Genomic DNA, 13502 nt, shown 5'->3' with positions numbered 1-13502 from the left:
GAGGCGTGGCCCAGGTGCCAACTGACTGACTTCACACAGGCAACACTCTTTGGGTCTCTGGGAAGTGAGGACCAAAAACACACCTGCAATTACCGCTTATCACCATAGATGCCGCCAATGACAACGAAACATAGATCTTCGAGATTGTTACTTTAAAGTCAGTTCTTGGCACGTAAATGTGAATTACAAAATTCCTGGATGATAACCCTAATTAGATCCTATATGGCACAGGTTTGAGTAAGCATACATGCAAAGGCAGGAGTAACCTGTTTCATTGCAACTAAACAGACTGTTGTCTCTTTCTTTTCAAATAGAAAGGAGAACAAACATGTGGTTTACTACCCAACTCTGAAGGTAAGTGTGCCTTTATGTATGTCGCTATATTTATGTGTCCTTGTATTCTGGGATCTTCCATACTTGGCAGTTCATTCTTCCAAGTCTGCTTGAAAAGAAAGTACTGCGCTGCATCTGAAATCACAGCACTTCAGCTTTACATCTGGAACACACTTGATGATACCATCTTATGCATCAGAATACCTTTGCCTGAACTGGAACAGCAACAGTGCTTACATTTTGGCAATATTGCAGACTAACATTTGCTATGATAGCTAGTATGTTAAGCCTAACTTGTGACTATTTTGTTATGAAGACACAGTACTGGCACCCAAGTTTTGTCTTTTCCATTTCTTTCTATTTCTATACTATTCAGATTTCTTCATACATGTCTATTTAGTTTTATTTTTAATTAAAATTTTTTAGTTTCAGGTGAAGAATGTATTTTTTTTACTTACAGACTAATTTATCCACTAAATTTGTTAGGAGAAAGAGATGTAGGCCTACCTGTCCTTTAGCCAACATAGCAATCATCAGCACTCCTTTCTGGTGGTCACACTATCCCATGGAATACTGTGTCTTTAGAATGCAAGACATTTCAAAATCTGTATTACAGTAATTCACTTGTTTGAATTAAATAACTTTGCCATAATTTGCCAACTCACAATAATAGCACAATTTTTGTCATTCATATTAGTAAGACATAAATGATAATGCTATTTGTGTGCGTAAGCACAAGTTAAAACCCCACTTAAAACCCAGGGCTGCGTTTCCCAGAGTCTCCTTAGCGCTACGTGCGTCGTAAGGTATACCTTAAGCTCTTCCTTTAGGTCTTGAGCTGTTCCCAGCGTCTCCTTAGCTAAGGTATACCTTAATTAAGGTATACCTTTAAAAGGGTGGTCTGAGGCACTCGTAAGCTGTCCCTTAGCGATGCGCTCCGCGGTTTCAGCCTTATTATGCCAACATTTTGCTTTTCAAATCAACGGTTGTACTACAGTGCGCATCTAGTAGCACATCTGCATGCAAAAATTACATAGATAGTTTAATATTAACTTTACGAAAATTAATTATCCAATCAACGTTTCTGTGCATAGCACGTCATGAGAATGTTGTCGTTTCACCTGTCTATTCCCATAATGATGGCAATTAAGTATAGGGCCTATCCAGAATACTAATCCAATTTGTGAAGAAAAAAAAAGTTTTTTTTAATTTATACGTAGTGGAGCTAATTGGATGTGGATATGTGGATTAATATGGATTTTCTGACTGGTTAGGCTACCGTAGCCTGCTACTACAAGCCTATATTTGACAGATATTAGGCAAATTGACAAATCTAAATGAGGACAGCTGGAAACTAATCAAGAGGGCGGCACCTGCTATATCTAGTCGATCATGATCGGGCTCAGTTAGACCACATTATGGCTGCATTGCCACGAATTGTTGCTCTAAACCAAAGGCGTCGCCATTCGCGTAGCCGATTGGTTTATGTTAATCATTTTATAAGGACAAACTTCAAACCACTTGATGCCCTCTCAGACACTGCCATCGTTGCTAAATACCGGCTGCCACGGGTGGAAATACTGAAACTACTTGAAATTGTGTCCCCGCACATTTCAAGGGCCACTCGGTGCAACTTTGCCCTCAGCCCAGAGGTCCAGCTCCTGGCGGCCTTACGCTTTTATGCAGTTTTCTGGAGGTGGTCGGAGACGGAAACGGGCTCAGCAAGGCTTCCGTATCACGGAGTGTAGAGGCCGTGACCAACATCCTCGTGCGTCATGCCCAAGCACATATCAAGATGCCTGCAAGGAGAGAGGGGATACAGCAGGCACACCAGGGTTTCCACGCTGTGGCTGGCATTCCCCAGGTGATTGGACTAGTGGATGGGACCCTAATCCCTGTGTCCAACCCATCCGTGGATGACCAGATGTTCATCTGTCGTAAGGGTTTTCCGCCATCAACACCCAAGTGGTGGTGGACCACAATGGGCTCATTGTAGACGTCGTGGCGAAGTGGCCAGGCAGCTCGCACGACAGTTACATCTGGGCCAACTCAGCTGTGGGGCAGGATGCTGCCAGGGGAGTGTTCGGCAGGGGTTTTTTCCTTGGCTACCCCCTCCGAACCTACCTGATGACACCAGTGGCGAATCCTGTAACACAAGCTGAGCAGGATTTCAACGATGCCCACATCCGCACCAGGGGCCTCGTAGAACGCACAATTGGCCGTTGGAAACACCGATTCCGCTGCATTCATTGGTCGGCGGGAGGGCTGAAGTTCAACCCTGCAAAGTGCTGTGCTGTCATTGTTGTAACAGCAATGCTACACAACATTGCTGTGCGCGCACGAGCGCACATGCCTCCGGAGGATAATGAGGATGAAGAGGATGATGACGCCGAAGGTGTCAACCCTCCTCCCCCTGAACATTGTGCAGCACAATATAACGCCGGTTTTCAGGCCAGGCAAAATATCATCAACATTTTTGGCTGAAGTTGGAATCTTTTGTTTTTTCTCCACTTTTTGTTTGCAGTCACTAAACGGTCCATGTCCAGCACCAGTCACCCACACACCATCCAAACTCCCATTCCAGCAATAAACCCACAATCCAAACTCCCATTCCAGCAATAAACCCACCATCCAAACTCCCATTCCAGCAATAAACCCACCATCCAAACTCCCTTCAGTCAACCCCATTTCTCCCCACAATGAGCCCGCTGTTATCAGTATGGACCCATCAAATTAAAATGCTATAATTAGCCTACCAAAACTTAAACCAGCTAATCAAAGTTTGCACGCGTAACCCACGTGCGTTACCCACAGCGATATTCTCCAAGCACATGGCTTAAGAACGGTTTTATCTTAACATAAAACATTCTAAACAGACAATTTTATTTCCTATTTCAATGTTTGATAATACAATAACTGACACGAAATACACCTGGGTCTAAACTATTCCCTAGCAACAGAATCCCAGTGAAACGCTCTATAAAAAACAAACAACATGGAATAGAACACAGGTGCTTTATTTGCAGAATGTAACAAAAGGTTAAGGTTTCCAAAAAGGAGCATGTTTTATCAAAGGAACAAAATTAATGCAAACAAAAAGATAGTATACCGCTCCTTAAAAACAAAAAAACAAAAAAATTCATCAACAGGGACGTGGTCATAGATTTGTCTCATCTGCAAGGGAAGAAAAGTTAATTAGTGAAATTGAATGGAATACATTGCAGAATAGGAATAGGACACAAAAAACGTTAGACTTACCTTGAGACGGCAGAATGATGGGCACGGATATGGAGGGCCTATGAAACTGCGCCTCTGCCAAATCATACTGCCTCTGCAGGAGGTCCAGTTTTGCTCTTTTTACTTCCAGCATCTCCCGCTGGAGGTTGTTGGACATCTCCAGTTGCGCCTCGATGCCCCGCAGCACCACCAGCTTCTCCTTTTCCAAACAGAGAAGGTCTTCGCTGCAGCTGCAGCGCACGACTCTCTGCCTCGACATTCCACCTCGCATCCGAGGCTTCTGTCGGGGGGGAGTCGTGTGGGATGGGGGGAGAACCACAGCCAGAAAGCGACGAGGCATACGAGCTTTGGGGTGGCGAGGAAGGCTCGAGGGGTGGGGTGGATGTCCCCTCACAAGAGGGCTGGAGGGTGGATGTCCCCTCGCCAGATCGGACATCAATGCCCCCCAAGATGCCTTGGGAGGCCGTGTGGCCAATTATTGAAAGGGCCTTTTCTTCATCAGGGGTGAGGCTGGATACTACGTTGGGTCCACCACCCATTTTTGCCATCTCCCTCCGCACTGCCGCCCCTCGAGATTTGGCAAGTCTTGCCATTTTTTCCTGACAACTGTCCAGTCTCTGGGTGGACAGGAGCTGGAAGCAGCCATTTTTTGGGCTATATTCTTCCAAATACCTACTTTTGCCTTATTAGAAACATTACTCCTGAAATTACTGAATAGGACGCCCTTGTTTTCTTGCACTTCATCGAGTAAGACGTGCATTTCCTCCTTTGTGAAAACCGACCCTCTATGCCGTCTTGCTTTTGCAGCCATCTTGTCTTCATATGTGCAACTACCCACGGGTAATTATGTAGGCTGCATTAGCCAGTCCCAGTGCGTAATAAATTAAATTAGTAATCGGATGCACCTGCTATTAATTACACTAATCAGTGATCAAACAAAACACGGCAATGAAACGCCACGTTGTGTGCCCTCTTTTACTTCCTTTAAGTGAGCCGTCTATAGTATTATGATTATGACTATCAAATGCTTTGGCAATATTTCATTTAATACCCTCTTTACTCTACTGACCCAGGTTAAAATGCCGTTGCATACGCGGTGTAGAATTAATCATTATCAATTTCCACAGACGCGCTTTTGCCTTTCATCTACGATCATTTTTGCAATGCAGAGAAAAGTCCACGGGAATCGGGATATGCTGCTACAGTTGTCTATATATTGTTTGACAAAAACAAATTAAAATTAGACCTTTGTTTCAATAAGAACAAAATAATTCACCCATATGTACCCTATATCCTTTGTTCTGGGCTTCCAAGAAGTCCCAGACTATAGCGTATATGTCCCGATTGATGCTCTTTATTTTATCTTTTGTAGCCTACATTTATTGATTAAAACTATCACAAGGTCTCGTTTTGACTCTTAAAGAGATTAGCAGATAATCTTTAGTAGGCATAGCTTCCTCTTCTGCAATATTAGATTGATGTAAAATGATTATGACAACACTTGTTATATTAAAACGTCATTCATAAGCCTTTACAAGTGAGACAATCGATTCGCTTGGCATCGATTGATAAACTTTTCAGCACCACAGTGAAGGCCAGCTCCAACTTACGATGTACCTTTGAGGTGTCCCTTAAGGGAACTGTTAAGGTATAGTCCGGGAAACACTCGTAAAAAAGCGGTTTCCCTTTGAAAGGTATACCTTAAGAACCTTCGTAAAACGTTAAGGTACATCGAAACTCGGAAACGCAGCCCAGGGCTTTGTAAGAATCCCCTCTGCCTTAAATAAACCCCATTATTTCCAAAACTATTTGCAGTACAGACATGGTTCAAAGCTTGAAATAAAGAGTACATTTATACCAAAATGACCAAATTATCTGTCTCCTCAGTAAATCTACAGGACATATTTATTCTGAAAAACAACAAAAAAAAACAAACCCCATTTTGTATTTTCTTTATTCTGAAGTGATTACATGCACTTCTACAATAATAATAACTAGACAATTCCTGCAGAAGTTCTGAAGTGTGTTTGCCGCCAATGCAAAGTCGACTTTGCGCTGAACAGACTGAACAGAGCTAGGTAGTTGCTAAATTATTCTTGGCGTTTGCTAGGGTGTTTTAGGTGGTGTCTATGGTGTGGTTAGATGGTTGCTATGGAGTTTTAGGTGGTTGCTAGGGTGTTGCTAGGTGGTTCTATGGAGTTCTAGGTGGTTCCCAAGGCGTTCTAGGTCATTGCTAGATGGTTGCTATGGAGTTCTAGGTAGTTGCTAGGGTGTTGCTAAGTGGTTGCTAGGTCTTTACTGAGTCCAATGACGCGACCCATAATTCTCTATGACAAACGGTTCAATAGTTATGAAATATCAAACATCGGCCAATCAGGAAAGGGGGCGAGGCTAACCTACACCAATGGACAAAGGACTCTCTACCAAGTCCAATGAGGCATCCCACAATTTGTGGGCAATTATGCCCCATGGAGATGAATGCCGAATGTCCAAAGCCAGAGAGAGACCAGAGTACAGCTGCGAGAAGACAGACCATTGCGACATCATAAGGGTGAGAAGACAGCATTGTGACATCACAAGGGTGAACATTCCGCCATTCATTCTCTATGGGAAAAATTTCCCAAAAAAAGTGGAATTTCTCAAAAACCGTGCACCGAAACTTTCCACAAAGTAATAGCACACCATTCCCGATCAAGCCACTCGATTTGACGTATTGCACATGTATGTAGTGCCAAAACTCTGGGAGGAGTAGCGGTCCAAAAAATGGGTGGAATAATAATAATAACTAGACAATTCCTGCAGAAATTGTGAAGTGTGGTTGCCGCCAATGCAAAGTCAACTTTCTGCTGAACAGAGTGAACAGTGGTAGGTAGTTGCTATGGTGTTTGAGGCAGTTGCTAGGGCATTGCTAGGTGGTTCTATGGAGTTCTAGATGGTTTCATGGAATTTTAGGTGGTTGCTAGGGTGGTGCTAGGTGGTTGTTATGGAGTTTCAGGTGGTTGCTATGGAGCTCCAGGTGGTTGCTAGGGCATTGCTAGGTGGTTGCTATGGAGTTATAGGCGGTTGCTAGGGTGTTGCTAGGCAGTTGTTATGGTGATCCAGGTGGTTGCTAGGGTGTTGCTAGGTGGTTGCTAGGGTGTTGCCAGGCATTTGCTATGGTGTTCCAGGTGGTTGCTATGGAGTTCTAGGTGGTTGCTAGGGTGTTGCTAGGGGGTTGCTAGGGTATTCTAAGTGGTTGCTAGGATGTTGCTAGGTGGTTGCTATGGAGTTATAGGCGGTTGCTAGGGTGTTGCTAGGCAGTTGTTATGGTGTTCCAGGTGGTTGCTAGGGTGTTGCTAGGTCGTTGCTATGGTGTTCCAGGTGGTTGCTAGGGTGTTGCTAGGCAGTTGTTATGGTGTTCCAGATTGGTGCTAGGGTGTTGCTAGGTGGTTGCTATGGAGTTCCATGTGGTTGCAAGTGTGTTGCTAGGTGGTTGCTATGGTGTTCTAGGTGGTTGCTATGGTGTTGCTAGGTGGTTGCTATGGCATTATAGCCGGTTGCTAGGGTGTTGCCAGGCATTTGCTATGGTGTTCCAGGTGGTTGCTAGTGTGTTGTAAGGTGGTCGCTACAGAGTTCTAGGCCGTTACTAGGGTGTTGCTAGGGTATTTTAGGTGGATGCTAGGATGTTGCTAGGTGGTTGCTATGGAGTTATAGGCGGTTGCTAGGGTGTAGCTAGGCAGTTGTTATGGTGTTCGAGGTGGTTGCTAGGGTGTTACTAGGTGGTTGCTATGGTGTTCCAGGTGGTTGCTATGGTGTTGCTAGGTGGTTGCTATGGAGTAAAAGGTGGTTGCTAGGGTGTTGCCAGGCATTTGCTATGGTGTTCCAGGTGGTTGCTAGGCCATTGCTAGGTGGTTGCTATGGAGTTATAGGCAGTTGCTAGGGTGTTGCCAGGCATTTGCTATGGTGTTCCAGGTGGTTGCTAGGGTGTTGCTAGGTGGTTGCTAGGGTATTCTAGGTGGTTGCTAGGGTGTTGCTAGGGGGATGCTATGGAGTTCTAGGTGGTTACTATGGTGTTGCTAGGTGGTTGCTATGGAGTTATAGCCGGTTGCTAGGGTGTGGCTAGGCATTTGCTATGGAGTTATAGGCGGTTGCTAGGGTGTTGCTAGGGTATTCTAGGTGGTTGCTATGGAATTCTAGGCAGTTGCTATGGTGTTGCTAGGTGGTTGCTATGGAGTTCTAGGCCGTTGCTAGGGTGTTGCTAGGTGGTTGCTATGGAGTTCTAGGTGGTTGCTAGGGTGTTGCTAGGTGGTTGCTATGGAGTTCTAGGCGGTTGCTATGGTGTTGCTAGGTGGTTGCTATGGAGTTCTAGGCGGTTGCTAGGGTGTTGCTAGGTGGTTGCTATGGAGTTCTAGGTGGTTGCTAGGGTGTTGCTAGGGGGTTGCTAGGGTATTCGAAGTGGTTGCTAGGATGTTGCTAGGTGGTTGCTATGGAGTTCTAGGTGGTTGCTATGGTGTTGCTAGGTGGTTGCTATGGAGTTCTAGGCCATTGCTAGGGTGTTGCTAGGTGGTTGCTATGGAGTTCTAGGTGGTTGCTAGGGTGTTGCTAGGTGGTTGCTATGAAGTTATAGGCGGTTGCTAGGGTGTGTTTAGGTGGTTGCTATGGAGTTCTAGGTGGTTGCTAGGGTGTCCTAAGTGGTTGCTAGGATGTTGCTAGGTGGTTGCTATGGAGTTCTAAGTGGTTGCTAGGGTGTTGCCAGGCATTTGCTATCGTGTTCCAGGTGGTTGCTAGTGTGTTGTTAGGTGGTTGCTAGGGTGTTCTAAGTGGTTGCTAGGATGTTGCTAGGTGGTTGCTATGGAGTTCTAGGCAGTTGCTAGGGTGTTGCTAGGCAGTTGTTATGGTGTTTCAGGTGGTTGCTAGGGTGTTGCTAGGTGGTTGCTATAAAGTTATAGCCGGTTGCTAGGGTGTTGCTAGGCAGTTGTTATGGTGTTCCAGGTTGTTGCTAGGGTGTTTCTAAGTGGTTGCTATGGTGTTGCTAGGTGGTTGTTATGGAGTTATAGGCGGTTGCTAGGGTGTTGCTAGGGTATTCTAGGTGGTTGCTAGGATGTTGCTAGGTGGTTGCAATGGAGTTATAGGCGGTTGCTAGGGTGTTGCTAGGCAGTTGTTATAGTGTTCCAGGTGGTTGCTAGGGTGTTGCGAGGCATTTGCTATGGTGTTCCAGGTGGTTGCTAGTGTGTTGTTAGGTGGTTGCTATGAAGTTCTAGGCGGTTGCTAGGGTGTTGCTAGGCAATTGTTATGTTGTTCCAGGTGGTTGCTAGGGTGTTGCTAGGTGGTTGCTATGGAGTTATTGCGGGTTGCTAGGGTGTTGCTAGGTGGTTGCTATGGAGTTCAATGTGGTTGCTAGGCCGTTGCTAGGTGGTTGCTAGGGTATTCTAAGTGGTTTCTAGGATGTTGCTAGGTGGTTGCTAGGTGGTTGCTATAGAGTTCTAGGCGGTTGCTATGGTGTTGCTAGGTGGTTGCTATGGAGTTCTAGGTGGTTGCTAGGGTGTTGCTAGGTGGTTGCTATGGAGTTGCTAGGTGGTTGCTATGGAGTTCTATGTGGTTGCTAGGTGGTTGCTAAGGAGTTCTTGGCGGTTGCTATGGTGTTGCTAGGTGGTTGCTTTGGAGTTATAGGCCATTGCTAGGGTGTTGCTAGGGGGTTGCTAGGGTATTCTAAGTGGTTGCTAAGATGTTGTTGGTGGTTGCTATGGAGTTATAGGCGGTTGCTAGGGTGTTGCTAGGCTGTTGTTATGGTGTTCCAGGTGGTTGCTAGGTGGTTGCTATGGTGTTGCTAGGTGGTTGCTATGGAGTTCTAGGTGGTTGCTAAGGTGTAGCCAGGCATTTGCTATGGTGTTCCAGGTGGTTGCTAGTGTGTTGTTAGGTTGTTGCTATGGAGTTCTAGGTGGTTGCTAGGGTGTTGCTAGGGGGTTGCTAGGGTATTTTAGGTGGTTGCTAGGATGTTGCTAGGTGGTTGCTATGGAGTTTTAGGCGGTTGCTAGGGTGTTGCTAGGCAGTTGTTATGGTGTTCCAGATTGTTGCTAGGGTGTTGCTAGGTGGTTGCTATGGTCTTCCAGGTGGTTGCTAGCGTGTTGCTAGGTGGTTGCTATGGTGTTCTAGGTGGTTTCTATGGTGTTGCTAGGTGGTTGCTATGGAGTTCTAGGTGGTTGCTAGGGTGTTGCTAGGTGGTTGCTATGGAGTTCTAGGTGGTTGCTAGGGTGTTGCTAGGTGGTTGCTATGGAGTTCTAGGCGGTTGCTATGGTGTTGCTAGGTGGTTGCAATGGAGTTCTAGGTGGTTGCTAGGGTGTTGCTAGGTGGTTGCTATGGAGTTCTAGGCGGATGCTATGGTGTTGCTAGGTGGTAACTATGGAGTTCTAGGCCGTTGCTAGGGTGTTGCTAGGTGGTTGCTATGGACTTCTAGGTGGTTGCTAGGGTGTTGCTAGGGTGTTGCTAGGTGGTTGCTATGGAGTTCTAGGCGGTTGCTTGGGTGTTGCTAAGTGGTTGCTATGGAGTTCTAGGTGGTTACTAGGGTGTTGCTAGGCGGTTGCTATGGAGTTATAGGCGGTTGCTAGGGTGTTGCTAGGGTATTCTAGGTGGTTGCTAGGATGTTGCTAGGTGGTTGCTATGGAGTTATAGGTGGTTGCTAGGGTGTTGCTAGGGGGTTGCTAGGGTATTCTAAGTGGTTGCTATGGTGTTGCTAGTTGGTTGCTATGGAGTTATAGCCGGTTGCTAGGGTGTTGCTAGGCTTTTGCTATGGTGTTCCAGGTGGTTGCTATGGAATTCTAGGCGGTTGCTAGGCTGTTGCTAGGCAGTTGTTATGGTGTTCCAGGTTGTTGCAAGGGTGTTGCTAGGTGGTTGCTATGGTTTTCCAGGTGGTTGCTAGGGTGTTGCTAGGTGGTTGTTATAGTGTTCCAGATTGTTGCTAGGGTCTTGCTAGGGGGTTGCTATGGTTTTCCAGGTGGTTGCTAGGATGTTGCTAGGTGGTTGCTATGGTGTTCTAGATGGTTGCTATGGTGTTGCTAGGTGTTTGCTATGGCGTTATAGCCGATTGCTAGGGTGTTGCCAGGCATTTGCTATGGTGTTCCAGGTGGTTGCAAGTGTGTTGTTAGGTGGTTGCTATGGAGTTCTAGGCCGTTGCTAGGGTGTTCTAGGTGGTTGCTAGGGTGTTGCTAGGCGGTTGCTAGGTCTTTACTGAGTCCAATGACGCGACCCATAGTTCTCTATGACAAACGGTTCAAAAGTTATGAAATATCAAACATCGGCCAATCAGGAAGGGGGGCGAGGCTGATCTCCACCAATGGACAAAGGACTCTCTACCATGTCCAATGAGGCATTGCACAATTTGTGGGCAATTTTTCCCCATAGAGATGAATGGCCGAATGTTCAAATCTAGAGAGAGACCAGAGTACTGCTGCCAGAAGACAGGGCATTGTGACATCACAAGGGTGAGAAGACAGAGCATTGTGACATCACAAAGGTGAACATTCCGCCATTCATTCTCTATGGGAAAAATTGCCCACAAAAATTCAAATTTTTCAAAAACCGTGCAACCAATCTTTCCACAAAGTAATAGCACACCATTCCCGATCAAGCCGCTCGATTTGACACGTGTATGTGGTGCGTAAACTCTGGGAGGAGTAGCGGTCCAAAAAATGGGCGGAATAAATAATAAATAATAATAATATGTGCAATAATAATAGTGTAGTTGCCCTAAGGCAACTACACTAACTTGACAATTCCTGCAGAAATTGTGAAGTGTGGTTACCGCCAACGCAAAGTCGACTTTGTGCTGAACGGAGTGAACAGTTTCTGTAGCATGAGCAGAGACATAGTATGGTATACATGATATAACATCACGGCAACGAGTTCATTTGCAACACACGTATTCAGACCTAAATTAACCCTTCATCAATACTTGAGATCAGTGTTTTACTCACGGTATGCTGTGACGAGTGACGGCGAAACACAAAGCTAGCTGGCCAGTTCAGAGGGTCTTGGAAAAACCCTATATTACATTACATTACATTACATTACAGGCATTTAGCAGACGCTCTCATCCAGAGCGACTTACACAACTTTTACATAGCATTTTTACATTGTATCCATTTATACAGCTGGATATATACTGAAGCAATTTCGGTTAAGTACCTTGCTCAAGGGTACAACGGCAGTGTCCTACCCGGGAATCGAACCTGCGACCTTTCGGTTACAAGCCCAGTTCCTTACCCACTGTGCTACACTCCGTCCATATCCGTCTATATCTACACTGCGCGACCTCACCATTTTAAAAAGCAAGACAGGTCTAGGGAGATTAATTTGATTGATTGATGGTTTTACGTTAAGTTCAGCTCATTTTTACCATTCAACTAAAAACATTTAAGTGGGCTGCAATTCAGAGTTTAATCTGTTACCTTAGATACCAACTCATAGACAGAGGATAGTCTATTACCTGTTAGCCTCAATGCAGTTATAAAGAGATCAAAGTTTCCAACTCGCTGGAATATAAAACGGTACGGAGTAAGAGTGGACCTGAAGCTGCTGCACACGTTTTGTTGACGGCGCTGTTGCACTTTTTAGTAAAGTCTGGCTTGTTTGAAAATTTGTTTATTCAGTAGCTGAGAGCATAAGCTTTCTAACCAGGTATAACAGCACGTCTATTTTAGGTTTTGGAATATCGTTTTTTAGGTCAACCGAAAGCTATGTCATGTCATAGAACGCATTCGCTCTTTGTTAGCACTAGCATGCAAAGACGGAAAGTCTGGCTTGTTTGAAAATTCGTTTATTCAGTAGCTGAGAGCATAAGCTTTCTAACCAGGTATAACAGCACGTATATTGTTGGTTTTTTAATATCGTTTTTTTAGGTCAACCGAAAGTGCTCTCATTATCGCATTAAAGCCATTCACTGTTTGTTAGCACTAGCATTCTAAGACGCTGCATGTGACGAAACGTAGTCAACGAATTAGCGTAATATCTCGTGAAATACTATTATTATTGAGGACTTCTTGGTATGCCTAAGCCATATGTTTGTTGATATAATTAGCTGACAGCGTTTTCATTTGTAATTTTTCATTTGGAAATACCGTTTAATCGCTTTCACTTCCGCAATCAGCTATGTCCTATCCTGCCTGCTGAGACCGTAGAGCTGACCGCATCACGTGTGCAAAGCCGACCAATGCTGTAACTTCACCGTTCGCATATGAATGACGTCACCTTCTCCATTCATCTCTATGGGGAAAAATTGGGCATAAAAATTAATATTTCTCAAAAACCGTGCAGCGAAACTTTCCACAAAGTAATAGCACACGATTCCCAAAGAAGCCGGTCATTTTGACATATGGCACGTGTATGTGGTGTGAAAACTCTGGGAGGAGTAGCGGTCCAAAAAATGGGTGGAAAGAATAAAATATATGAATAATAATATGTGCAATAATAATAGTGTAGTTGCCCTAAGGCAACCACACTAATAATAATATGTGCAATAATAATAGTGTAGTTGCCTTAAGGCAACCACACTAACTAGACAATTCCTGCAGAAATTGTGAAGTGTGGTTGCCGCTAACGCAAAGTCGACTTTGTGCTGAACGGAGTGAACAGTGGTAGGTAGTTGCTATGGTGTTTGAGGCAGTTGCTAGGGCATTGCTAGGTGGTTCTATGGAGTTCTAGATGGTTTCATGGAATTTTAGGTGGTTGCTAGGGTGGTGCTAGGTGGTTGCTATGGAGTTTCAGGTGGTTGCTATTGAGCTCCAGGTGGTTGCTAGGGTGTTGCTAGGTGGTTGCTATGGAGTTATAGCCGGTTGCTAGGGTGTTGCTAGGCATTTGCTATGGAGTTATAGACAGTTGCTAGGGTGTTGCTAGGGTATTCTAGGTGGCTGCTAGGATGTTGCTAGGTGGTTGCTATGCAGTTATAGGCAGTTGCTAGG

The 13502-nt window shown here is 45.1% G+C and overlaps 1 protein-coding gene across 8 annotated transcripts in view; it reads left to right on the top strand.

The window, feature by feature from the left end:
* chid1 (chitinase domain containing 1) overlaps positions 1-13502 on the top strand; it is a 386345-nt gene that overhangs the window by 246302 nt on the left and 126541 nt on the right. For all 8 annotated transcript variants that reach the window (XR_004765361.1, XM_035418828.1, XM_035418832.1 and 5 more), the window contains one exon: positions 315-354. Coding sequence is in view for 7 of the 8 variants with exons in the window: in XM_035418828.1 (XP_035274719.1) it covers positions 315-354 (40 nt within the window). In the remaining variant the exon portion in view is untranslated. The remainder of the gene's footprint in view (positions 1-314; positions 355-13502) is intronic.

Source organism: Anguilla anguilla, chromosome 5 (assembly GCF_013347855.1).
Source record: "Anguilla anguilla isolate fAngAng1 chromosome 5, fAngAng1.pri, whole genome shotgun sequence".
Lineage (NCBI taxonomy): Eukaryota > Metazoa > Chordata > Actinopteri > Anguilliformes > Anguillidae > Anguilla > Anguilla anguilla.
This window is presented reverse-complemented; position numbering and strand designations above follow the sequence as displayed.